This window comes from Perissodus microlepis, chromosome 7, assembly GCF_051167445.1.
Source record: "Perissodus microlepis isolate ML-2025 ecotype Zambia chromosome 7, ASM5116744v1, whole genome shotgun sequence".
Taxonomy (NCBI): domain Eukaryota; kingdom Metazoa; phylum Chordata; class Actinopteri; order Cichliformes; family Cichlidae; genus Perissodus; species Perissodus microlepis.
Window position 1 is genome coordinate 30,796,249 of NC_140467.1, and position 23,867 is coordinate 30,820,115.

The following is a 23,867-nucleotide window of genomic DNA, read 5'->3' on the forward strand; positions in this document are numbered from 1 at the left end:
CTAAAATACAGTAAAATGTGGTGTACAAAGTTCATTGAGTAAAATATCTCAATAACTTTAATAAAAGAAAATAAATAAATAGATAATTAAAATAAGCACATAAAATGGCAGGGGACTGGTCTTTATTTTTTAATCAAAAATGTTAAACTAGTACATAAAAATATGTATGAAGTCTTCTTTAGACCGATATCATAACAGCGGTGATCCCGCCCACAGCTGCAATCATTAAAAACGCTGATTGGCCTATCTTTCAGCCAACCACGCCCCCACAGTCCTTTCCGTCCCTCTAATTGATCTCTTCCACCGTCAGTCACCCCGTATACGAGTTCGCCTCTCCCCCTCCGCCTCCTCACCCAGCAGGTTGGGTTGAGAGGTCGGCTAGGGGACCGTGGACAGCTCCCGTCTGAGGAGCAGAGCAACACAGGAGGAGGAGAGGGCTGGATATGGGGGAGCCACCGCACAGGCCCGTATGATCGAGATAAAACACTTTTTACAAAGAGAGCGAGCTGGAGAGGCCTTAAGGAGGACCGGGGGGGAAACACACCGAGGGAGTGGAGGAAACACGGGGACACGGCTACTGACCCATCCCGGCGCATCACGGGAGAAGCGGCGAGAGAAAGGAGGAGAAGAAGGAGAGATAATTCTGCTCGACCTGATGGACTGAGAGGACAGATGAATGAAGACTGCCTACACTAACGCCTATAGATGCCTGGCCAAGGACCTGGACGCTTACGCCATGAACACGGACATGACAATGGACGGCATCGGCAGCCTGCATGGCGGGGTGGCGGTGAGCTCCGTGGCCCCTGATGCGGAGCTGATGAGCGGCCACAGCCCGCACCACGGCCGCGGAGGCTCGTCGGGACCCGGAGCGGCGGCTGCGGCTGCGGCGGCGTCCACCCTGCGGATACACCAGGACCTGGCTGCCGCCGCCGCCGCGTCCTCCCGCTCGGCCATGGTGTCCGGCATGGCCACGATTCTTGACGGCAGCGGGGAGTACCGGCCGGAGCTGTCCCTGCCGCTGCACCACGCCATGAGCGTGCCCTGCGACACCTCCTCTCCCGGGATGGGGATGAGCGGCACCTACACCACGCTCACCCCGCTGCAGCCGCTGCCACCCATCTCCACCGTGTCCGACAAGTTCCACCACCACCATCACCACCACCACCACCACCAGCGGCTCTCCGGGAACGTGAGCGGGAGCTTCACCCTGATGCGCGACGAGCGGGGACTGCCGGGGATGAACAACATTTACAGCCCCTACCACAAGGACCACATGTCCGGGATGGGTCAGAACCTCTCCCCGGTGCTGGGCAACGGCCTTGGCTCCATCCACAACACCCAACAGGGTCTCCACAATTACGGCACCACGACGCACGGGAGCCACGACAAGATGCTGAACTTCGACCACACAGCCTCTATGCTGGCCAGAGGGGACCACCACCACCAGCACCGAGGCCTCGGCGCTCCGGCTGGCGGGATGATGCCGCACCTGAACGGAATGCACCACCCGGGACACCCGGTCGTTTCCTCGGCGGGCCACCACCCCCACTCTCACCCCCACCTCCAGTCTCCATCCCACGGGCCCGTGTTGGCTTCCACCCGGGAAAGAACGCCCTCCTCCTCGGGGACGCAGGGGGGGAACAGCTCGGGACAGCTGGAAGAAATCAACACTAAGGAGGTTGCGCAGAGGATCACGGCGGAGCTCAAGAGGTACAGCATCCCCCAGGCCATCTTCGCCCAGAGGGTGCTGTGCCGCTCCCAGGGGACCCTGTCGGACCTGCTGAGGAACCCCAAACCCTGGAGTAAACTAAAGTCAGGCCGGGAGACCTTCAGGAGGATGTGGAAGTGGCTGCAGGAGCCCGAGTTTCAGAGAATGTCCGCGCTCAGACTGGCAGGTAAGAGAGGAAAACAACCTGAGCTGTTCTGCTGCTGCTGCTGCTTTGCTTTGCTTTGTTTTTGTGCCACAGCGAGAAGAAAAAGGAGAAATCCTCCACATTAAAACAAAATATCCTCAAATGATTCCTCAGCATTTATCACTAGCTGACTTTTAATCTTCTTACTGGCTTTATTTTGGTTGGTTTCTCTCTCTTTCTCACTCCTCGTGGCTCCTCACGCGCCACTCCAATTTAGGTGACTGGGATTTATTTAGACTCACCGGTGTTATGATTACCATTATTGATCAATAACACAAAAGGATCGATGGGAAATGACAAGGTCATGGGATTTCCCTCCAACAATCCTCCTCTTTCAGTTTCCAGTCCCTCCAATGCAGCGAGGAAAACGCTGCACTAACACAAAAAATCTACGAGTTATTCTGCTTTAAATAACACCCAGATTAATAATAAATATATTTAAAATTCCAAGAAAATAAAACAACAATAAAAGCTGCTAAACATCGCACAATATTTTTGGTATAATTTGTGGTTGTTAATGTGCATCCGCGGGTGTAAATATATATTCTCAGGGTTGAATATTCTTATAATGCTGGTGTTTTTACTGTCATTAGCTCCTTAAATGCTTATTGCATTGCGATTGCATTAGCATTTGGGTGGAGAAGTGTGATGGGGGCGTTCAGGAGGATCTGTTTTTGATTGTGTGGAGCTTGAAGCAATCAGAAAGCTGTGACATAAACACACGAAGGTCTGCAGAATCGGTGGGTCTGGTGCCCCCTCTAGTGAGGAACCTGTTCCCTGTCCCAGCCTCTATTGTCTGCAGGAGCAGCACTAAAACGGGCCAGTTCCCCCTTTTTAAAGGTCAGGTCATGGAAAGGCTTGCATTTAATTTCACACCAAGATGTGATAAACGTTTAATGTTTCTATTGGGATTTGGTCATCTATGTATCACAACAGAGACATTTTCTTTGAATATGTAGTAATTTTAGAGTCTTAAATTATATCAAAGGTTCTTTATTTTCATGTTAAAATGTAAAGCGCAGCACAAGTGACAGCAGTATTTGTATTTACGTGGTTTAGAATACGACTTTAAACTACCCACTGCACATCCACGTCTTAATGCCTGCATACTTCATAGCTTGCTTGCTGGGAGTAAATTATAGCTCCACATCATTTCAGCTTTTTTATTAAACTTTTTTTTTAGTGTCTCCCACGATACAAATATGCCTTTATATTGTTTTTACATGCAAAAACAGAAAAAACAAAGAGAGGCCAGTTTATTTAAATCACATTAAAAATGATTTTTTTCATGTTAATCTGAAAAAAAAAAGTGTTTTTCATTAGGGCTGCATTTTTTTTTTTTTTTTGCTATAAACTGCATGATTTATGCACTGTGAGTGATTTAAAATTACTTTTTTTGCACAGTCATTCACACATATGACTTTTTGCTGTTTTTATATAAGTTAAAAAAGATCCCATATTGTTAAAATTGTGTCTTTACTTTCATTATGTCCCATTAAAAGCACAAATGATGAGTGTTTATATTTATCTGGTTTACCATAAGACTTTAAATCGTTAAAATTATTCTCTTTTTGTTTGTTTTAAAAATATATGCCAGAGTTTCTTGTGGCTTCAAAACTCATTTTGAAGTTTTAAATATGCAGATAAGTACAAATGCTTCGCATATACATAAAGGCAAAAAGTGTGTGTTACCTCACCTGATAGAAATCTTTGTATTTTCCTCTTATTTCTGACCATTTGTTAAACAAACATGAATTCAAACTTCAGTAAATTATGCCCTGTTAAAAACACAGATTAAAAATGTTTTTCTTTAATCATAAAACTGGTGATTTTCCTTTGGAAGGAAAGCCAAAACTCTGTGCTGAGATATTTTAGGTGCAGGAAATGTGCCTTCACATTGTTTTTATGTATGCAAAATTATAACTATTCAAAAGCTGAGAAAACACAAAGACAATCCAAAATATTACAAATTATTACATTTATACTAAGCATACTTTATCGTCATGGTGTCCTGGCTTAAGCGAAACGGTATTTATAGTTACCTGATGTGTGAAGTTTGTAATTATTGCATATTTAAGCTATAACCTGCATATTTTCAGTGGTGCATTCACCCTTGTTGTGTTAAACCTATAAGCTTAATTTATATATGTAGTGTCAGTGCCTCACTCTGTGTAAATATGCTTTTACATTGTTTTTATTTATGCAAAATTCCAAAGAAAACACAAATAAACATGAGATTAAAAAGTAAGAAAGAAGAGGAAATAAGAATGAAATGGATGTAAAAACTGTGTGGCAGCCCCAACAAGGATATTATTATTATTATTATTATTATTATTATTATTAGTAGTAGTAGTAGTAGTATTTTCACTGTACTGCTTAGGTAAACCATTAAACATCAACTTTTTATGTTTCAAGTTTAAATAATAAATAGTTTTCAAAATGCATCAATTTGTATTTTAATTCGTTTTTTTAATAAAAAACAAACAAACCATATACCTTGTTTTTAAATTTGGGAGGCACGTCTTTCACTTTCAAATAAAAAGAGTGACATGTGGAGCAGCAAAGTGACAGATTTGTGAAACATTCAGTCGCAGCTACTTTGGTAGGATTTCTGACTAATAGACTTTGTAGAGTTTGGGATACTTGGGAATATTATAATCTTTAAAAGCTTAAAAAAGATTCTCAGGAACAATGTCTGCCTGTATTTTGCTATCCGCTGAAATCCACTTCAGTTTTATTGGTTGACTCAAGTTAATTAATCCCAGCTGCCTTCATAGGAGAAATAATCAGCACCGAATTAGTCTAAATAAAGAAATCTGGTAAATACTCTGTTTTAGGGGATCACTATCTTTTTCATTTTAATTATGCTCTTGATTTCAGTAGCTCTAAACAAACAAAAGTACATACAAGATACCAGAGAACAAATGCAGATTTACCTGGAAGTAGTATTAAATTAAAATCTTTGTATTAAAATGATCATTATAAGGAATTCTTACCTTTTGTATTTTATTTTTTATTCATAATTTCCGTAAATAATCACTGTAAATTGAAAATGTTCATTATAAAAGTAATAAAAACTATAACGTTTTGATAAGTTGCACATTTACATGCTTCATTATAAGTTTGTAAAATCTCCCACACAGACTAATGAACCCTCTAAAACCTGCATGATTATAAGCGCATACAGTGACACTAAGATGATAGCATACAGCATTCAAATAATCATTTTATACATTTCTTTAAGTCACAGATAAATACATTAAATCGTTTTCACCGGCTTAATGTGTTTATAGATTAGTACATTTTTAAATGTTATATCTAGCTGCTTTTATAGAGTCGGTGTAATATCCAACAATAAGTCTTCAGCATGGCTGTTTATGGGTTTTCTTTTGTTTATATACATTTCCAGGACTTTCCATGAATATAGGATATTGATATTGGATTTTGTGGGTGAAATTAAGTAAATTGAAATTGATCCCTTTCACTCCTGGATATGTGCATTTGTCATGTGTGTGCGTCTCTTCAGTTTTTCATTCATTTATTTTTTTTCCTTTTTAATAAACTCTATTTATCCAGAAATATAATAGATATGGTCTAATCCAATAAAATATGTTTGTTATCATACAGCCCATATGTCTTTCAATTTATATCATTACAGCTTTCTTATAATACTCATATTATCATAATATTTTAATTAGGTTTAATTATTGTTGCTGTAATGAGATAAGAGATTAAAAAAAACAAACACTTTATGTCAAGAAAAAAATCTACCAAATAAGAACACAAATCAAAATAAATGAGGCAAAAATATACAAATGATGAATGATTGGGTCAAATTTGAAATTAAAAATGTATTTATTCATCTATACAATGCAGTCATATAACAAAATATTATTAAAAGATTTATCCAAATAACAAAAACAATTGCACTTGAGAAATTGAAATGAGTACGCAGTTAATTAAAACAAACAGCTTGTTTATTAGTAATATGTCAATGTAAAGGTGTTCCTACATTTTTCCTAAAACTATATATCTTCTGTTGTTTTTCCTACAAATAATAACATCCTAACAGCATTTTATGAACTTATGTCCTCTCTTATTTTATCGCTGTGATAACCCTTTTTATACCTTGTGAATGTCAGTGTTTTTGCAGGGTTTTTATTAAGAGTTTAAGAAGATTTTATCTTATTCTTAAACCTTCAGATCTGCCGTGGTTTCATCTGACACATCCTATGATGTACTTTGTAATATGATGCAACCAGTTCATTATCCTTCTGAGTTTTGCAGAGAGAGAAAAGGTCTTGACTATAACAATGCGTGACATCAGCCCAACATGGAGCGCTGATTCTTTAACATTTGATTGGAAATCAGTATTTAAGCAGGCTGGATTTGTCTGTAGATTGCTGATGTGGATGAGATTATCTCTGCAGGATTTGACTGTAATTTCATTAGGGGTTCTTTGATTTTCGATGCTGGTATTTGACGATACAGGTTAATAGAAAATGACAGGAGAGAGTGGGTGGAGGTTGGAGCTGGAAGAGAGCAGGGGAGTGTTCATGTGATCTGTGCTCCCCTGTGTGTTGTAAAATGTCACAGGACAGCCTCACAGTTATACCTCTGTCTGAGTGAGCTGCACTCATCTGCTTTCCCTAGGATTAAACTGCATATCTCACACTCTCGGTCTTTTTTAACTTCAAATCTTTGCAAAGCCTGCAGTTTATTATACCAATGCTAAAGATTCTTCTTATTTAATTCTAAACATTGAGAAATATAATATAATCCTTTTTTTTATTTAGGTAGTTAACTAAGTGTACAATGTCTGATTTATAGAGTAAAAGGTAATTAAGTTTTCTGTTTATTAGTGTCTTTGTTGTCTAAAGCAGTTGTCAAAAGCTACACTGGAATTCATGTAATTTAAATGGCTGTATACTGAGAAACCTATGATAACATACTGTCATTTATCTAAACAACTGTAGTATGTGTAAGATACTGCATAACCTTTTACGCAGTATATTACCATAAAGAGTGTGGGGAAATATACAGATACTGCTGTTATTCTTCTCTACTGTAAATCAGTTTAAAGTAGGAAACTAGTACATTAGAACTGATGACATAATAGTACTGTAAAAGTAAAAGTGGAAAAGTGTTTTTTTCTCTCTCTTTTGCTAAGCCAGTAGTTTCCTCCTCTGGCAATAGGCTTACTATAAATATTATGTAATAGCTATGAAGCTGGTTCACAGAATAAAATGTACGAGACAACAACAAAGGCTATAAAATTCTTTTGGCCTCATCCCACACTGGACTTTCACTCAGGAAACTGGGGTTTGTGGCTCATCCAGCGCCATCATTTTTTAAATTGCTGTTATCTATTGACCTTGTTTTGTTTCCAGCTCCTGTTTTGTTTCTTACATTTCTTGTGCACACGAAAGTAATGGTAGTTTTACACAAAGTCTAAACATCATGGTTTGACTTGGCTGCGACGTCTGCTCTTTGGGCTAAGCTAGGCTATAGAAAAGCGCTCTCCGTATAATGTAAATCAGCTTTGGAGATGTTACATGTTGATGCCTTGATTTTAAATATTAATTCTGTTTGATTCTTGATGTGTAATTGGCATCCTGTGGTTTCTCAGAGAATGGGTCAATATTTTGTTTCTTTATTTGAGTGTTTGCCAGGTGTTGCACTTTTGCTCTTTCCATTGTTCTCTCTCGCCTCTACGGTGATTTTAAAATTACCGCAGAAACAGGGAGGTGCAATCCTTAGATCAGCAACGCTACAAGCAACCAATAGAGGTGGGGTCAAAGGTCAGAGCTGCAACACTCAGACAATAGATGGAGCAAATATTCCCTTGACCCTGAGATGAGCAGAGAGGAGAGGGAGGAGCAGCATGCACGGGGAAAAGAAAAGAATTGAGAGCTTGGAGACAGGTTTATCTGGTAGCTAAATTCTCCATCATAATGGTCTTTACAGTCACAGCAATGAAGGACAATAACAATAATAATTATGTGGTTATTTTAAGCATATATTTCAATTTCTTTACTCTCCCTATCATCTCAGACTCTGTCTAGAAATGTCTTAGTAATGCCTTTGTCTGTAAATTCTGAATATGATCCATATTATATTTCTGGGGAAAAAATATGCAGGTCGGAACAAACTGTAGGAAAACTACAGAAGGAAGTTGATACACTTTCATCTCATTCAGTCCACTTATTTGCTTATTTTTTGTATTTATTTCTCGACAATAAACCATCAGCTAAACTTTGGAAACTAAAGTTTTCAGTAATAAATGAGGGTTGAATGCTTTTCAGTCTATAAATATATTTTTGTTCAGGGTCTTTTGCAGGAAATTATTGTGAGACTGTGGGCATGGAAAAACAAAGCATTATCATTTTTTTCTAATTTTAAAAAGCATGTCCCAACCACTAGTCTTGGCAGCTGGGGCTCTGTCCGCCAGGGTCTCCGTGTCTGGCCGCCACCCGGCACTCAGTTGTAGGAGGAGTTCGGAGAGGCCAGTTAGAGAGACTTTTGGACTGCCTCGAAGAGATTCTGACAAACCATCAAGCAACTTCTCTACATCTTAAAATAGAGGAAGCAGAATCTGGGGATGAAGGGGATGAGTCGTCCATCACCAGGGGTGAGGTCACTGAGGCAGTTAAACAACTCCTTGGTGGAAGGGCCATGGGAGTGGATGAGGTTCATCCTCAATGTTGCGTGGAGATAAGGTGGGGTACTTCTGGATTGGAAGACCGCAGTGTTGGTTCCCCATCTTTAAGAAGGGGAACCAGACGGTGTGCTCCAGGAGGATCACACTCTTCAGTCTCCTGGGGAAAGTGTATGCCAGGGTCTTGTAAAGGAGTCCGTCCGTTAGTTGAACCTCGGATACAGGAGGAACAATGTGGTTTCTTGGGTGAATCTGAGTTTGCCCAGCCAGTCTACATGTGTTTTGTGGACTTCTGTCCCTCTGAGTGTTCGGTGGGAGGTGCTTCGGGAGGGAGTATAGGGTGTCTGGCCCATTGCCTCAAGCCATTTGATCCTTATACAACCGCTGCAAGAGCTTGGTCCGCATAGCCAGCAATAAGTCGGGCTCATTCCCGGGGGGGTTGGACTCCACCAGGGCTGCCCTTTTTCACCGATTCTGTTCATAATTTTTATGGACAGAATTTCTAGGCATAGCCAAGTAGTGGATGGCTTCCACTTGGGCGGTCTCGCTGCTTTTCAGAGATGATGTGGTTCTCTTGTCTTCATCAGGTGGTGGCCTCCAGCTTGCACTGGAGTGGTTTGTGAAGTGAGGGGGAATGAAAATCAGCACCTCCAAGTCTGAGGGCGAGGTCCTCAGTCGGAAAAGAGCGGATTACCCAGTCGGACGAGTTAGTGCCCCAAGTGGAGGTGTTTAAGTATCCCTGGCCCTGGATAAGTGGAAGAAAATGGATGGATAGATGGATGGATATAGAAAGCAGAATTTCAGTAATGCTGTATATATATATTTGATGTTAGACAAGTATTACATGCTGCATAGAAGTAGGTAGAGAAATTCAAATGATGACGGTTAATGTTCAGCACATACACTTAGGTCAGTTTGGAAAAGTCGGTGACAAGGAAGTCAATGATACAGACTTCACAGATCCAGTGCCCACAAAGTTTTTCCTTGTGCTATGTCTGTGGATACATTTGCATTGGAAAGCTCTAAGTACTTGTCCCTAATCGCTAATGTGATGAGGAAGAGAATAACCAGTAGCGTGAATCAGCCTACAATTCTGCAAATGTGAACCCAACTCAGTGATCATACGCTTGTCCCGCATTGCAAATTATTGGAGAAGGTTTTTTTAGAACCTAGTGTGAAGCAAATTTTTGCCAAAATGTAAACATTTTAAGTCCAGCAAACATGAATAACTTTCTGTACGTATCACTCTTATTGTTCCGAGTTTGTCTATAATTTTTAGCTTTGCGTTTTGTGTGATCTGTCTTTGCATTATTTACCTTACAGTAATAAGTGCCTTGAGGCAACTGTTTGTGATTTGCCACTATATAAATAAAATTCAAATGAATTGAAAATTGAATTGATTGCACTATTAAAGCTTTCTTCACACACAACGAAAGGAACTGAGATACTGAGCTGTAAATGGGCTTCGGATGGGTTTCTGTGTACAGCAGGAGAGAGCTAAGGTCTGGTGTTGGCTGTGGTTCAGGATGTAGAGTGGCTCAATAACCAATAGAAATAGAAATAGAAAGAGCCTAGTTTCTCTGGCCTGCATTTTGAAGTGTTCTTGTGTAAGATACTGAAACCCCAAATTCCTCCCAGTGTCCGGTAGGATAAGTGCCAGAATAAGTGACTGTGGCTTTGTGTAAAGAATTTTGAGTGGTCAAAAACATTAGACAAAATAATAAAGGCAGTGAGTTTGCTGTTTTGGACTAAGATTAAGTATTCTTGAGACACTTAAGTAGCTTTCAGCACTGATGCTGATGCATCAGTGCATGTATTAATCATTGTACGTCACAATTTCTCCTTACTTTTTCAAAATAATATTAACTAAAATTCTAACCATTGTTACACTGACATGACTGTCAGTGTAACAATGTAACTGGACGCCCCAGTTCCTGTACTTGTACATTTTCATATAAGAAAACAGTTCCTGCCTTTAAAGAGGCCTGTGTGGGTTGGATTAAGGCAAAGAGTCTGTGCATTTCCCTGTTCTCAGTCATGTAATAAACAAGTATTTATTTCACGCTGGTGTAAATTGAACCCACAACCCACAAAAAAATATTTAAAAATCACAGATTTGGATTTTTGGGTGGTGACAAAAATCGTTATATTCACGAAAACCCCTTAGCAGGTTTTGTTTCAATTGGTGGATGGAAAATCAACCACCAGGACCTTTTTTTGGTTGGAATAATAAATAAATCTTAATAACCAAGTCATGTGTTCCTATTAACCTCTGTCTCCACTTGAAAAGTAATTGTCAGGACAGATGAATCAGTCACTTTTGTCTGGCAGAACAAAAAAAAGGCAATTTCCAACATTTTAGAGCCTTTGGATTTGCTCTTCATCAGATGTGCTAGTATCTTTGTGTCCACATTCTATAAAGGCAAGTACATTTTGCAACGGCAGTTTAAAGAGAAGTCACATACAAATCCTAATTCTGAAATTTAAAGAAACAATATAAACTTGCACACTCACAATATATTAAAAGAAAACAAATGTGCTTGTTTAAATATTTTACTTCGTTTCTTTTGACGCCTCCTCCTCATCCTCTCCCTCATTTTGAATCTGTTTCTTTCACCATTTTCTCGTCCCCTGGACCTCTTTCTCGCTCCATCCTCTTCTCTCTCTTTTGGGGGTGGAGGTATTATGTGATCGTCAGGGGAATTGAACACAAGAGCAGAGGCAGCAGCGGCCCGATGAATTATTGATGGGAATCTCAGCGTGACCCGCCTCGGTCTGCTCACTTCACTTCTTCTTCACCTCACAGCCGGGTTAACCAGGCAAAATGGAGGGAGGGAGGAAGAGGGAGAGAGGGAGAGAGGAAGAGAGGAGGAGGAGGAGTCCATTGTTTGGATGGAGGACAGAGTCCGCCCGTGACTGCGACTGAATTATGGATGACAGGAAAATGATGGGCAAATTGGTGTTGAATCAACGAACCGCTATTCACATGGTTTATTCAGAGTAATATGCATGTAATGATACAACAATGATCCCTCTTTTCTCCTTTTACATACCACAAATTCAACATGTATTTATATTGCATCTCTTTTGCACTGTGAAGTTGTTTCCTATGGAGTTTTTCACATTAAAAGCATCTCAGAAAACAGGAAATTAGGTAGAAAGGGAAACTAATTTCTAGATAGCACAGTCTATTTATCAATAGGATACAGTCATTGTTGGCTTGGTTGTTTTAGCGGAAAATAAAATACAGAATATGATCACCAGGGATTACCTTAATGTTTCCAGAAGAGAATGAATCCACTCAGAGTCAAATTGTGCTGAAAATCTGAGTGACTGAACCTAAATATTTTCCATTTTATGCATCCTGCTGCGAGCAGACAGGGTGCATTATTAATGAGTCGGACTCTGCTTTATGACACAGATTACCAGCAGTTACTGTCTGTGTGTGTGTGTGTGTGTGCGTTGTTTTACAATTTCAGACTGTGGGAATACAGCTTGTGTCCGTTTTCGGGGTTTTTGTTCTGACCTCCTGCATATTCACAGACTGCCATCGATCTGTAATAATGGATTTCAGGCTGCTAAGAGGAGACTTGTGATGTTTGTTTGTGTGTCGGTGTGAGAAGCTTTGACAGATGCTGTTATCTCTGTCTCATGCTGTCGATAGCAGTTTTCGGTGGCTGGAAAGTGAGACGTGACAAAGTCTGTCTTCAGGTTTTGGGAAGTGAATGCAGACTTCTGTGTCTCCAGCAGGTCTGATGGGTCTTTCCGTAATAGATGGCTGTACCTTCTGGGTCTGAAAAGTGAAGTCCATGCAGATGTGTCTTAAACCTACATTTGGCGGCGCACACTGTTGCAGCGGCTTACGGCTCTCCGTCTCAGTACTCCTTTTTTTTGTTTAGTTTGCTTAGTTTATATGTCTTTCTTATTTTTTTCTGCACTATCGGCTCTACTTTCAAAGTTTGCTACACCCGCCAGAGCCTCATAGACATCGGTGACCAGCATCAAACCCCCCCCACTTCCCACTTCCTCTATGGACCACCACTGTGCAATACCAATCCTATGTGCAACAACTCAACTGTATATACATAACACTATTTATACCAATTCCATGTGCAATAACTCAACTGTATATACATAACTCTATTTATACCAATTCCATGTGCAATAACTCAACTGTATATACATAACTATTTATACCAATTCCATGTGCAATAACTCAACTGTATATACATAACACTATTTATTACATATTACTTACGGCTTGTATATTGTACATTTTTTATATATATATATATATATATATATATATATATATATATATATATATATATATATATATATATATATGTTTTTCCTTATGTTAATACTGTCCATATGTACATAGCGCTGCAGAACTGTACCCCCCCCCAGCATGTTTACACTGAGTAGGAGATGCTCTGTATCTCATTGTACAACTGTATAGTGACAATAAAGGCATTCTATTCTAAGGCATTCTATTCTATTGTTTTAATGGCCAACTCTTCTGGTTTTAAAGAAGATTGTGGAAAAACCCTCAGCTCCTCTATGAGCTGAGCAAACACTGTCCTGATGAGGGTATGGGTTCAGTCACTGGTTTATAGATGTACTGAGTACAACTTGTTACTTATTGATTACTGTGTAACTGACAAGCTGCTAGCCTTCGAGCAATCCCTTGATTTCTTAGTCTTATCGCTCATCACGTTTGGTTTCAAAACATCAAGTTGGTGATGGCAAAAACCACGAGATTGAAGTTTCACAACATCACAGTGGCTACATCAAACTCTTATATACGGTCGATGATGATTCTGAAGACTACAAGACTGAAAATATATACATTTTCAGGTTGTGAAGGTAGAAAGAAGGAGCTCTTTATCTCTACGACACAAAAAGCTGGTGATGACATTATGCTGATAATGCACACTATTTTCATGGTGGGCAGTGTAGATGCTGTGTTTTGGATGAAGCAGTCTAAATCAATGCTTAATAGAGCCTGTTACTGTAGGCTCTTTATGTTACAATGTAAAGCACCTTGAGGTGACTGTTGTTGTGATTTAAGGCTATAAAACTAAAACTAAATTTAATTAAATTGATTCATATCAGTTGATTCTCTTTATGCACAGAGTTGACAAATCTCATGTAAGGCATGATATCTAAGATGCTTTAAGCCACCTGGCTGCTGTTGCTCCACATCTGCAAGCCACTTTACAACCCACCTTCACTTGAGCTCCTCCTTTTTGTGTCTAAACCAACCTGGTCCCATGTCAGAGATATCCAAAAGGTGATCTTTGACATTGGTGTCTTAATACACCAACTGCAGCGACATTCAATGCCGAGGCCAAACACTAACTGTGTTTGTAAGTATGACAAAGTCTGCATATGTTGGTCACTCCTGATTTTCAATGTTTTTTTGGTTGTCCCTGTGCATTTTTGTAATAATTAGCTTGCTTTTGTGTCTAAAATTACGAAAACTCACAACTCGTTTGTATGTTTTGTAAGGTTCAGATAATCAAAAAATTATGACTCTAGAGGCTCTGGCTGCACTATATTCATTTAGCAGAGCACCGATCTCCTTTTACAGACTCTTTCCAACCTTCACCGTTCCCAATAAGAATATCAGAAGAGTGGTGTAGAGAGTTTTCGTTAAGACTGTCCACACCAATTATGGTGCACTAGTGTTGCTTGGGCAGTAGAAGCATTGCTGGGGCTGCTTGAGTGGCTCGGGTTCAGGGGAGAAAATGGTCCTGTCGCCTCTTTATTAGGACGGTCAAATCAAATGTGACACCTGGACCATGAACTCACTGAGGCCGAGTGTTCAGAGAATGCACAGTGGACAGTCGGAGCTGCAGCAAGGACGAGAAAACAATCCTGAATCATGCTCAAAAGGCCAAATTAGCTTTCTTTTCATAAAGATTAGCCTAGCTATGAAAATTTGCTATTTATCGGTGATAATATCTTATATTTCAGTATAGTTAAAAACTACTCTACTCTGACATTAGGTGCAATGAAATGTATTATTGAGATACATTATGGAAAAAGTAGTATGCAATGTCTTTGGCCCTATAGTATTAATTTATAGCATGCCAGTCTTAATTTCTTACCATTCATTTGGAAATTTGCCTCTTTCAACCTTAGGAATAAGACTTACTCCGTTAACAGGTCTGCTTTAAGCTCAAAAACCTCATAAAGAGCTCAGTAGTGTGTAATAGTATAGAGCTGCTGTAGTCTGGGAGACACTAACTCGGGAACTAGCATGAGCGAACTCTGGCTTCTGCCAGTGGATTACAATTACAGGGTTTTATTTGATCCCCTCTGCAGGTTCTAAGCACCAACAGTTAAGTTAGCTTATCTATGCACTGTTCCAGTTACTTGGGTTTCCATATAAAAAAGCTTCACAACACTGTAAAATGAACAAAAAACAGTCAGACATTGCAGTTTTTAAAGCCATTTTTCCAGTTTAAATGATACCTGTCTACATAGGAAACATGTCACCCCCTGCATGTTTCCTACAGCTATATTTAAAAGAAGCCAATTAGTTATCTTCCAATTCATGTGGTAACCTAGAACCTATTTCAAGAGAATAATAATAATAATAGTAAATCTATTAAATCTATCATGAAGTATGTTTTCATGGCCAAAGTTCCTCATCATGGATATTTCTGGAATAATGGAAAGGCTACAGTTAAAAGGAGGTCAATATTTTAGTGACTGGTATGTAAAAGCCTGCAATTTGGTCGTGATGTGTAAAGACAATGCAGTAGATTCCATTAATCCTTGAAGTTACAATTAAACAAAATGTTTATACACGTATAATTGGGAATGAACTGCTTCCAGTAACAGACTAAAAATATGGGAAAAATCTAATGATTGTGACACGTAGAACAGCATTTGTGATTAATTTCAACTATTTTTGTCCTTGTTGGCTGCTGTTGGATTTATTTTTTAACCACATTATATATCTCAAGGGGTTTTTCAGGAGATTGCACAATGTGTTTGCTGACGTTATCCAATCAATAGTGAGGCCCCGCAGCAGTTTAGGTCAGAAGTAGACTGGAGGAGGTGCAGGATGTGAGGCCTTATTTGGTTTGTGCTATTTTAGTGGTTGTTAAGATTCATTTATTGATCAACACATGAAGCAGCACCTTTGAATAGACCGATCCCATTGATGACATTTTCTGTTACTTTACTGTAGTTATCTTTGTGGGGTTTGTATGTTTTCTTCCTAATTTTCTTTTTCTCTTTGTTTCCTCCATCCTGTTCACCCTTCCTCCCTCAGCTTCATTAGTATTGGTGTCACTGCCTGGCTGAAATAAGTCTGTCCAGAGGCGTAATGAGCAACGACAGGCAGGGCAAACCTGTCAGGCTTCAGGCAGGGTTTACTGTGAAAACACAGTGTTTAAGGAAAAAAGGAACATAAACGCACAACAAAAACCTTTAGATGTCTATTTTGTTATCACCTAACTCAGTCATTCCCTTACTCCAGACTGCATTTGGAAATCTGAAAATTTATCTTTAATAATAACTGTGATCATCACATGAGCCGGAGGTGAAGTGTTTCCCTCTTTGTGTTTTCATTGCTTCACATTGATCTTCTGGTGATTTGCTCGTTCTCTATTAACAGTTTTACTTTCATACTCTGGTAGCCACTGAGCCCCTTTCTTTATTATTATTATGCAGTTTTAAATTTTACACGCTTTACTTTGCCAAGAAAAAACACAGCATCAAAATATGTATAGATAATTTTTAGATTATTTGCTGAATAGAATTAATTATAATTATTATAATTTAACTTGAATTTCTTGGTAATGGTTTCTATGCTTAATGTTTATATCATGATAAGAAGAAGTAGAAGAAGAATCCTGGTGCACAAGAACATCTGATGACAGGCTGATTAATTTAGCTTAGAGTAAAAACATTAATTTATTCCAGGAAAAACTGTGTCAGTGTGTAAATATGGATTTTTTTAAACACTAAAATAGGCACGAGACACAGGACTATTAAGCTTAAATTCAGATTTTTAATATCTTTCAGTTTTTAAATAGTCACAGTTTGAAACATTTTCAACTCATTTTACTTCCACCCACTTACTGCTCAAGCACAATTTATACATCAGAATGCACCAAACTCATTTTAAAGTTTTCATTTTTCTTGTCAGTCTGTGATATTTCAGTTTGCTGCTTCAGCTGACAGTTATGCAAATGTGCTGATGTGTATCTATAACCGATCAATGCTCTGATGGTCAGATACTGAGATCGGACACAAACAAGGAAGCTGAGGCACATTCTTGTTTGTTGTCCTTCCTGCTCCAGGCTCTGCTCATGCTGTTGTTTTCTCCTCTGCTGTTTTCCTCTGAAATGTGTGTGTGTGTGTTGTTGTGTGTAAAGCAGCAGCAGTTCGGGCTTGGCCGTGTGCGTGGATGGATGACGTGGATCGATGGCTGTAATCCCGAGCAGATTAAAAGAGCATTAATACTGGCAACGATAATGTAAACGGTGTGGACCGAGATCTCCATTGATCTGCAGGAACCTGATCCAGACCGGTTCCTGGAAGAGATGGGGGAGGGGGTTGTAGGCCGAGAGAGCTGACAGCATACAATAGAGAGAGAGAGAGAGAGAGAGAGAGAGAGAGAGGCTGTATCTGAATGTCTCCTGCTGCAAAACAGTAACAACAACCTGGACACTTTAATGTGCAATAGTAGACGCAGCAAACTACTTATGTGAAAGGCATACATGCAACTCAGCAAGGAGCCTTCTGGAGCCAATGGCTCACTACATAACGATCACAATAAGAATCTGAATCACAGTACAGGAATTACTTTATTTGTGTGCTGGTTCGTGCTGGAGAATGTGGCTAAAATGGTTTTGCACTTCGATGCAAATCGGGGCTGAAACAAGTTTCTCTTTCTGGTGTTTGGAGACATTTACATTGACTGTTTTCTTTAGTCTTCTGTGAATATTTGATATGAGAACAGCATGTTTCACTTTCATTGCTTTAGTGACATTCACTGACTTTGGACTAAATATTGATATGAGTATATATTGTTTCGATTTCCCTTGCAATATGTTATTGATACACTGAAGCCAAATATATCAATATCTCTGTACGTAAGTATGTAGCTGCTCTAAACCGATTCCCTCACCAGTTAGACTCACCAGTGACATTCGTTTTTGGTTTCAAGGTTGTGTTTTAGTAAATGCTTTCCCTGTTTAATGCTCCACATGGACTGTTTACCTTCATGCATCCAGAGCCTGTTTGAATGTCAGTACTGCACTGCTATCCTTTTCTACAAATTCTGCATATTCATGTGCAGGAAATTTGCTATTGAAATTCCACATGGCGGCACTTCTAACATGAATGAAGGGAAAGCAAATGAAATATGTGACAGGAAGAAACTCACAGGGGGAAAATGTGACAATTAAAATAGTGAGCTAATCAGTTTTACTGACATATTCTTGGTTTTTGCCTCTTTTTGGCCAGATTAGTCAATGAATATTCTAGAGATGGGCCCAGGGGTCCACCCCACTTGGAGGACTGTTTTAGGTCAAATTTTAGATCTTAATATTTTTATTACATAACAGTATGATTTATTAGGGAGAATGGAGTAGTTCCCCTTGTGGAAGGAGGAAAAGGAAGAGAGGACCAGACTTGCATTAAACAACGTTATAATCAGCATCATAACATATGAAAAGCATTTTCCAGTCAATATCAGTTAAGGCTGAAAATGCATTTTGATGTTTACTTGTATCATAGAATTGCTGTGGCATGATACGGGTGTTATTGTAGGCAACATATCATGATACAATATGAAAGCTGTTGTCCATATTCCCACCTATGGGAGCATGCTAGGGATGTTTAGCAAAAAAATGCTCCTACAGCTGGTATTGCCTGGCATAATAAACAAGTGTAGAGTTGTCACTCTGATAAAACACCAGTTGTGAGGCACTGAGGGAATAGGGAATAACTGAGGTGTACACATGCAAAAGACAGAGAAACCAGGGAGTTTGATGGCCTATACCTGTGACCAAGCACATGGGAATTCCAAGTTCAGGGCAAGTAAAGAGGCAGTGCTTGCCCAGTGAAATCTAAAAATAGGCATCAGTTAAAACCAGCGAAGTGCAAGCAATTGTTCTGCTTATATTATATTATATTGGCTGTTTGCATTTTTTCTATAAATTACCAATGTCTTGTGGCCACAGTTCACTATTGTCTCTGGGCTTGATTCAAAACCATTGGACTCTATGTCCTTTTCGAAACACGACTTTTATTTTTAAATATTTAAACCCCCTTGTAGATATTGAGAGTTAACCATGTCATACAGTGCTCAAGTCTTATATATTTCAGCTGTGATTTTTATTGTTATATTAATATTTTAATACACTTTAAAAGAGAGAGAGAGATGTGATCCTCACTGGCAACCACTCTGGTTTTATTTTATGTTATATGCTTGTCTTTATGCAAAAGTCACTGCACATCAATAGCATAAAATTATCTAGTCTTTTGGAAATAATGGATTTCAATGGAATCAGGTTTTACATTTAAAGTTCAAACATTTAACTCTTTTTTCCCCTTTAAAAAAAAACTCCTTATATTTTAAGTTGTTTTTCGTGGAAAACTGTTAGCAACAATAGTTTTATTTTTGTATTTAACGCCACGTGGACTACCATTCTACCAGTTTAATACACCAGTGAAAAATGTTGTGTTGTTTAGGGGATGATTTGTGCAGTATTGATTCTCATCTCATAACCATTTGCAAACCACTATGCATGTCTTGATAGCACAGCTTTTACATTAGAAATTGTACAGCATGTGGTACAGTAATCACTTTGCAAGTCAAAAACAAGGACATAAACACAGAAAAAAATATATAGATAACATGTATGTAATTGTACATACACACACGCGCAGGCAAGACAGTCTTCATGATCACAGAAAATAAGCACAAGCAGTTGAACAGGGCAGTAACAGAGCAAAACACAAGAGTACCTGTTTACAAAGCGTTATTGGGAAATGAGACACAGGTGGGAACAATTACTCACCTTAACTGTTCAGGAAATAAAGACGAGGATTTAAAAACCACAATTCAACACAGGAGAAAACCTGTGAAAAGGGAAAACTACAGACATTTAAAAATAAACATGGGCCATGACTGCCTAATTTCTCTTTGTTCTAATGTATGCATGAAGCCAAATTTCCTCTTTTGTTGAATCTTGTTTTTTTCTACTTCATGGTTTCTTCTTGCAGTAATGGCATTTTCTTTATCTCACCTACAGAGCTTGTACTTTTTGTTTTGCTGACCTTTTATTCTTATCATTTGTGGCGACAAAGTCCAAATCAAAGCCAAATTTACAGAGAAAAGAAAGCCAGTGTTGAAGGTCAGATTGTTCTTATTTTTCTTCTGTGCTCACCTCCGCTCAGTTTGGTGGTAAAAGCATTAAAAGCACCCCGATTGATGCGTATCAGACAGATGGGTTTGAAGGGAATCCTCCTCTGTTTGATTGGGCCACATAACTGGATTCATTTAGCTGAATCTGTCTGTTATTGGATTATGTTTCATATTGGATGGATGGGATCCAATTGTAGATATTACAACCTTTAATGGAGACAGGTTTAGCAGGAGAGAGCGGGCAGGAGCTTGTCAGAGAAAAAAGCCAAAGATAAACACGGGAAATAAAGGTACAAATAAGTAAGGAAGCAGATTACTGATTGATTTGATTTGGTTAATAAATATTAAACTTTTTGATCAAGATTAAGCCATATTAGATCAGATATTTAAATCTAAATACAATTTTAAAAATACATTTTCAGACTAAACGTAAGTGAGCTGCTTTGCATCTCTCAAAGCAGGAAACCTGATCAACTCAAATCGCTCGCCACTGATCGTTTGGAGACAAACATAGCGGTGAGCGGTTTGCCAGGATGTACGTTTATAGTTGACCAACCTTCTTTTGATCAATCAGCGATTACAATACAATCTATTGATCAGAGACTATTATCTTTCTGCTCGTGTTTGCTCTCTGTTGGACCGTTGTGCTGTGAGACAGAGCGGCGATGACTTCAGGCCTCCAAAAAACATTGCTGATAAGAAAGAGGTACTGAGAGATCAGTTAACTCATCACCTATTACTGTGTGTGTGTGTGTGTGTGTGTGTGTGTGTGTGTGTGTGTGTGTGTGTGTGTGTAATGTCCAAACAGAGCTTCCCTCTGACTTATCCTCAGTGTCAATATTCAGAAGGTTAAAGGTTAGTGGGTGTTTTCTCTCAACATTTTCATTCTTTCTCTTGGAAGGATGTTTTAATGTAATTTTTTTCTTGCTCTTATTAACTTTTATTTACTTTGTTATATTTAAACCCTTTGAATGCATGGGTTTTTAATCATTTATACAGGGATATAATTTATTATGTGTGTATTGTAAATCTTGGAAAAAAGCAAATGTCCTTGGTTTATGTTGTTTTTAACTTTGGATGAATGTGAGTTTTGCCACTACAATTCTCATAATATTTGATGTAAACGGGAAGGATGCTAACATGGAGTCATTGGTTTAAAATTGCCTGGTTTCTTAGCATTACAAGGAACATATTAATAAAGATGCTATGCTATGTTAGGTCCGTGAATATGAGGATCTAACATAGTAACAGGATTATTGGTTTTATTTTTATGGCTGGTCTGAGTGAATCCACAATGTATAAAATATTGTTCAGGATATAAGAGAACAGTTTGTCAAACAGATCAGAACCTGAAGACTTAACAGCAGTGATATCAGGTTGTACATTTTAGGCAGTTTGAGCCGAATCGTGTACAGACCGGAGGTCTAGCAATAGTTCATCTGTGCTTTATTATCGATCTCTTAGGTGTCGGTATTCACCAATATTTTCTCCCTTGGTCTGTGTTAAGTTCTCTGTGGATAATGGCCAGTGTCTGAGTCAGCAGATAAAGATGTAGTTCACGTGCGCCTTATTATCCCTCCTTGGTTCTGGATATTTATATTGCGTTCAGCCTTTGTCAGGTTGTCCTCTGCAGTCCCTTCAGTCTCCCTTTTTCTGGTAGACTTTCTATATTTTTTCTTTTTTCATACTATATTTTTCCTCTTTATAGTATTTTTTGCATCCTCCTGCCTCATAGAGCTGCGAGGCTCTGCAGTTGGGTTCACCCTGTTCATTGCAAACATACCAAGTGATTGGAAACATATCTATAAAAACACAGATTTGTAATGTACTCAGACGATTGTCATCATGTTAATTTAAGCATGAATTTGAACAAAGTTTCCTTAGCTCCTGCACGGACGGAACTAGAGAGGATGGGAAGCAAGTGAATGAGAGAAAATGAAAAATTAGTGAAGAAGGCACAAAGCAAGACAGAGGGTGAGTGATGAAGGTGGATGACATCAAACTCCTCTGAGGCCATTTCCTCATCAGCTCAATGACATCACTGAGTCACCAGTTTCTGTGATTGGTCAGCCCGTTTGTCCTGGTAAACAAGTAGAGATACATTAATGTGTGTGTGTGCGTTTATGTGTGTGCGTGCGGGCGGGCAGAGAGACCTTTGTCCGGTGATGTCACCACAGACTGTGTGGACATACAGATTACACACTGATAAACCATCTTTGCACACACACTGATTCAGTGATTACGTACTCTGAATACTCTTTCTCTCTCTCTCTCAGACTCTCTTTGTTCCTCGGTACATCACTCGTGAAACAGATCAGTCTGTACATGTGGAAACCCTTCTGACACACCAAGACTGAACACGGATGGAATAATTAACTTTAAAGAACTTGATCATATCACAGGCCAAAGTAAAGCCTCAGTAAAGTAAAGCCTGAACCCAATGCATTACATCCTGTGGCATAATTTCATGCTGTTTTGTCTGATGATGCTTGCGTCTCCAGGTGGTTTGCAGGCTTGTTAGAACACTGTAGTATTTGGAGATTAACAGTTTCATAAACACAGCCGACTCTTAGGATTCACTTCAGGCATTTCAGTATAACAAGACTGGTTCAACTGCATCAGCAGGAAGAGTACGGGCAGCTGACAATAATTATAGGAGGTCCTCCTATTCTGATTTATAGCTTCTTTGGGATTAATGTTTCTCTGAGTTTTGGGCTTTGGGTCACAACATAAGCAATGTGGGAACCCATCGCCTGTCATATGATGAATTAGCCTCTGTGGGTGATAGCCAGTGTTTCAGATAAAAGGCACAGAGGCAGCAGATATACAGATAACACGTCTCCCAGCCAAGATTTCCTGTTGTGTTTCCCAGTTATTTCTTACAGTCCATATACGAAGGCAAATGCTTTTTGTAAAAAGCTAAAGAGTTGTCAGGTGATTGCATTTTGGCTATGGCATTTCTTTTTTTATACGCCAAAAGCGATTGGTCAGGGAAACCTGTTCCTTGTCAACATGCTCTGTGTATTTTAGACAGACACATCTACATGTCTTTATAGACACAATACAAAAAAATGATATAGTTTAAGATCAAAGGAGATGAAGGTAACAAGGATTTGTCTGGTTTAGAGTCTAACAGAGTGAGTGCTCTTTATTTCTCAGCTGACTTACTGACATACACTGTATTTTTAAAGGAGACATCAGAGGATAAACTGTTACAGTCTCACTCATGCTCTCGAGTGTGTGTCTGTGTGAGAAAGAAGCACAAAGAGGCTTTAGTCTGTGTCTCCATTTCCGGTTATTTTCTTAAAACGGAAGCAGGAAAGCACCATGGTGCATTAAGCATGACCACACACACACACACACACACACACACACACACACACACACACACACACACACACACACAGTGTTATACAGTAGTAGAGTACTCATTGCTAAGTGCTACAGTCCTGTTTCTGAGTGCTGAGATATGATGCATCAAGTATGATTGCCAGGCTGACATGCTGTGCTTTAGCTTCTGTCTTACACATTACACACACATATGGCTGCCGGAGACCTGGTTCTACATTATTATATCAGTCTGTGTGTGTGGGTGTGCGTGTGTGTGTGTGTGTGTGTGTGTGGCAAAGTGTTTCTGCACAGTGTACCAGGGGCACATTTGAATTTACTTTCTGGAGTACCAGGGGCACGAGGATTTTGCCAGTGGTGTTTTGCTTTGTTAGTGGGAGGGGGCTTAAGTGTGGGTCCCTAGGGCATGCTGGAGGTCAAGGTCCATGCTGGATATGTGGTGGAGCGTAACTGCAAGAAAGGAAAGCCAGTGGGGGACTAGAGCAGGGGAGGATGTATTGGCCAGTTCACCAGCAGCACATCTTTTTCGACTGTAAAGGAGAGAGGA

The 23,867-nt window shown here is 39.4% G+C and overlaps 1 protein-coding gene across 1 annotated transcript in view; it reads left to right on the forward strand.

Moving 5' to 3' along the window:
- Positions 1-304: 304 nt before the first annotated feature.
- Positions 305-23,867, forward strand: part of onecut2 (one cut homeobox 2) — a 44,193-nt gene continuing 20,630 nt past the window's right edge. The window contains exon 1 of the mRNA XM_084934618.1: positions 305-1,898. Within this exon, the coding sequence (XP_084790744.1) occupies positions 677-1,898 (1,222 nt within the window). The 5' untranslated portion in view covers positions 305-676. The remainder of the gene's footprint in view (positions 1,899-23,867) is intronic.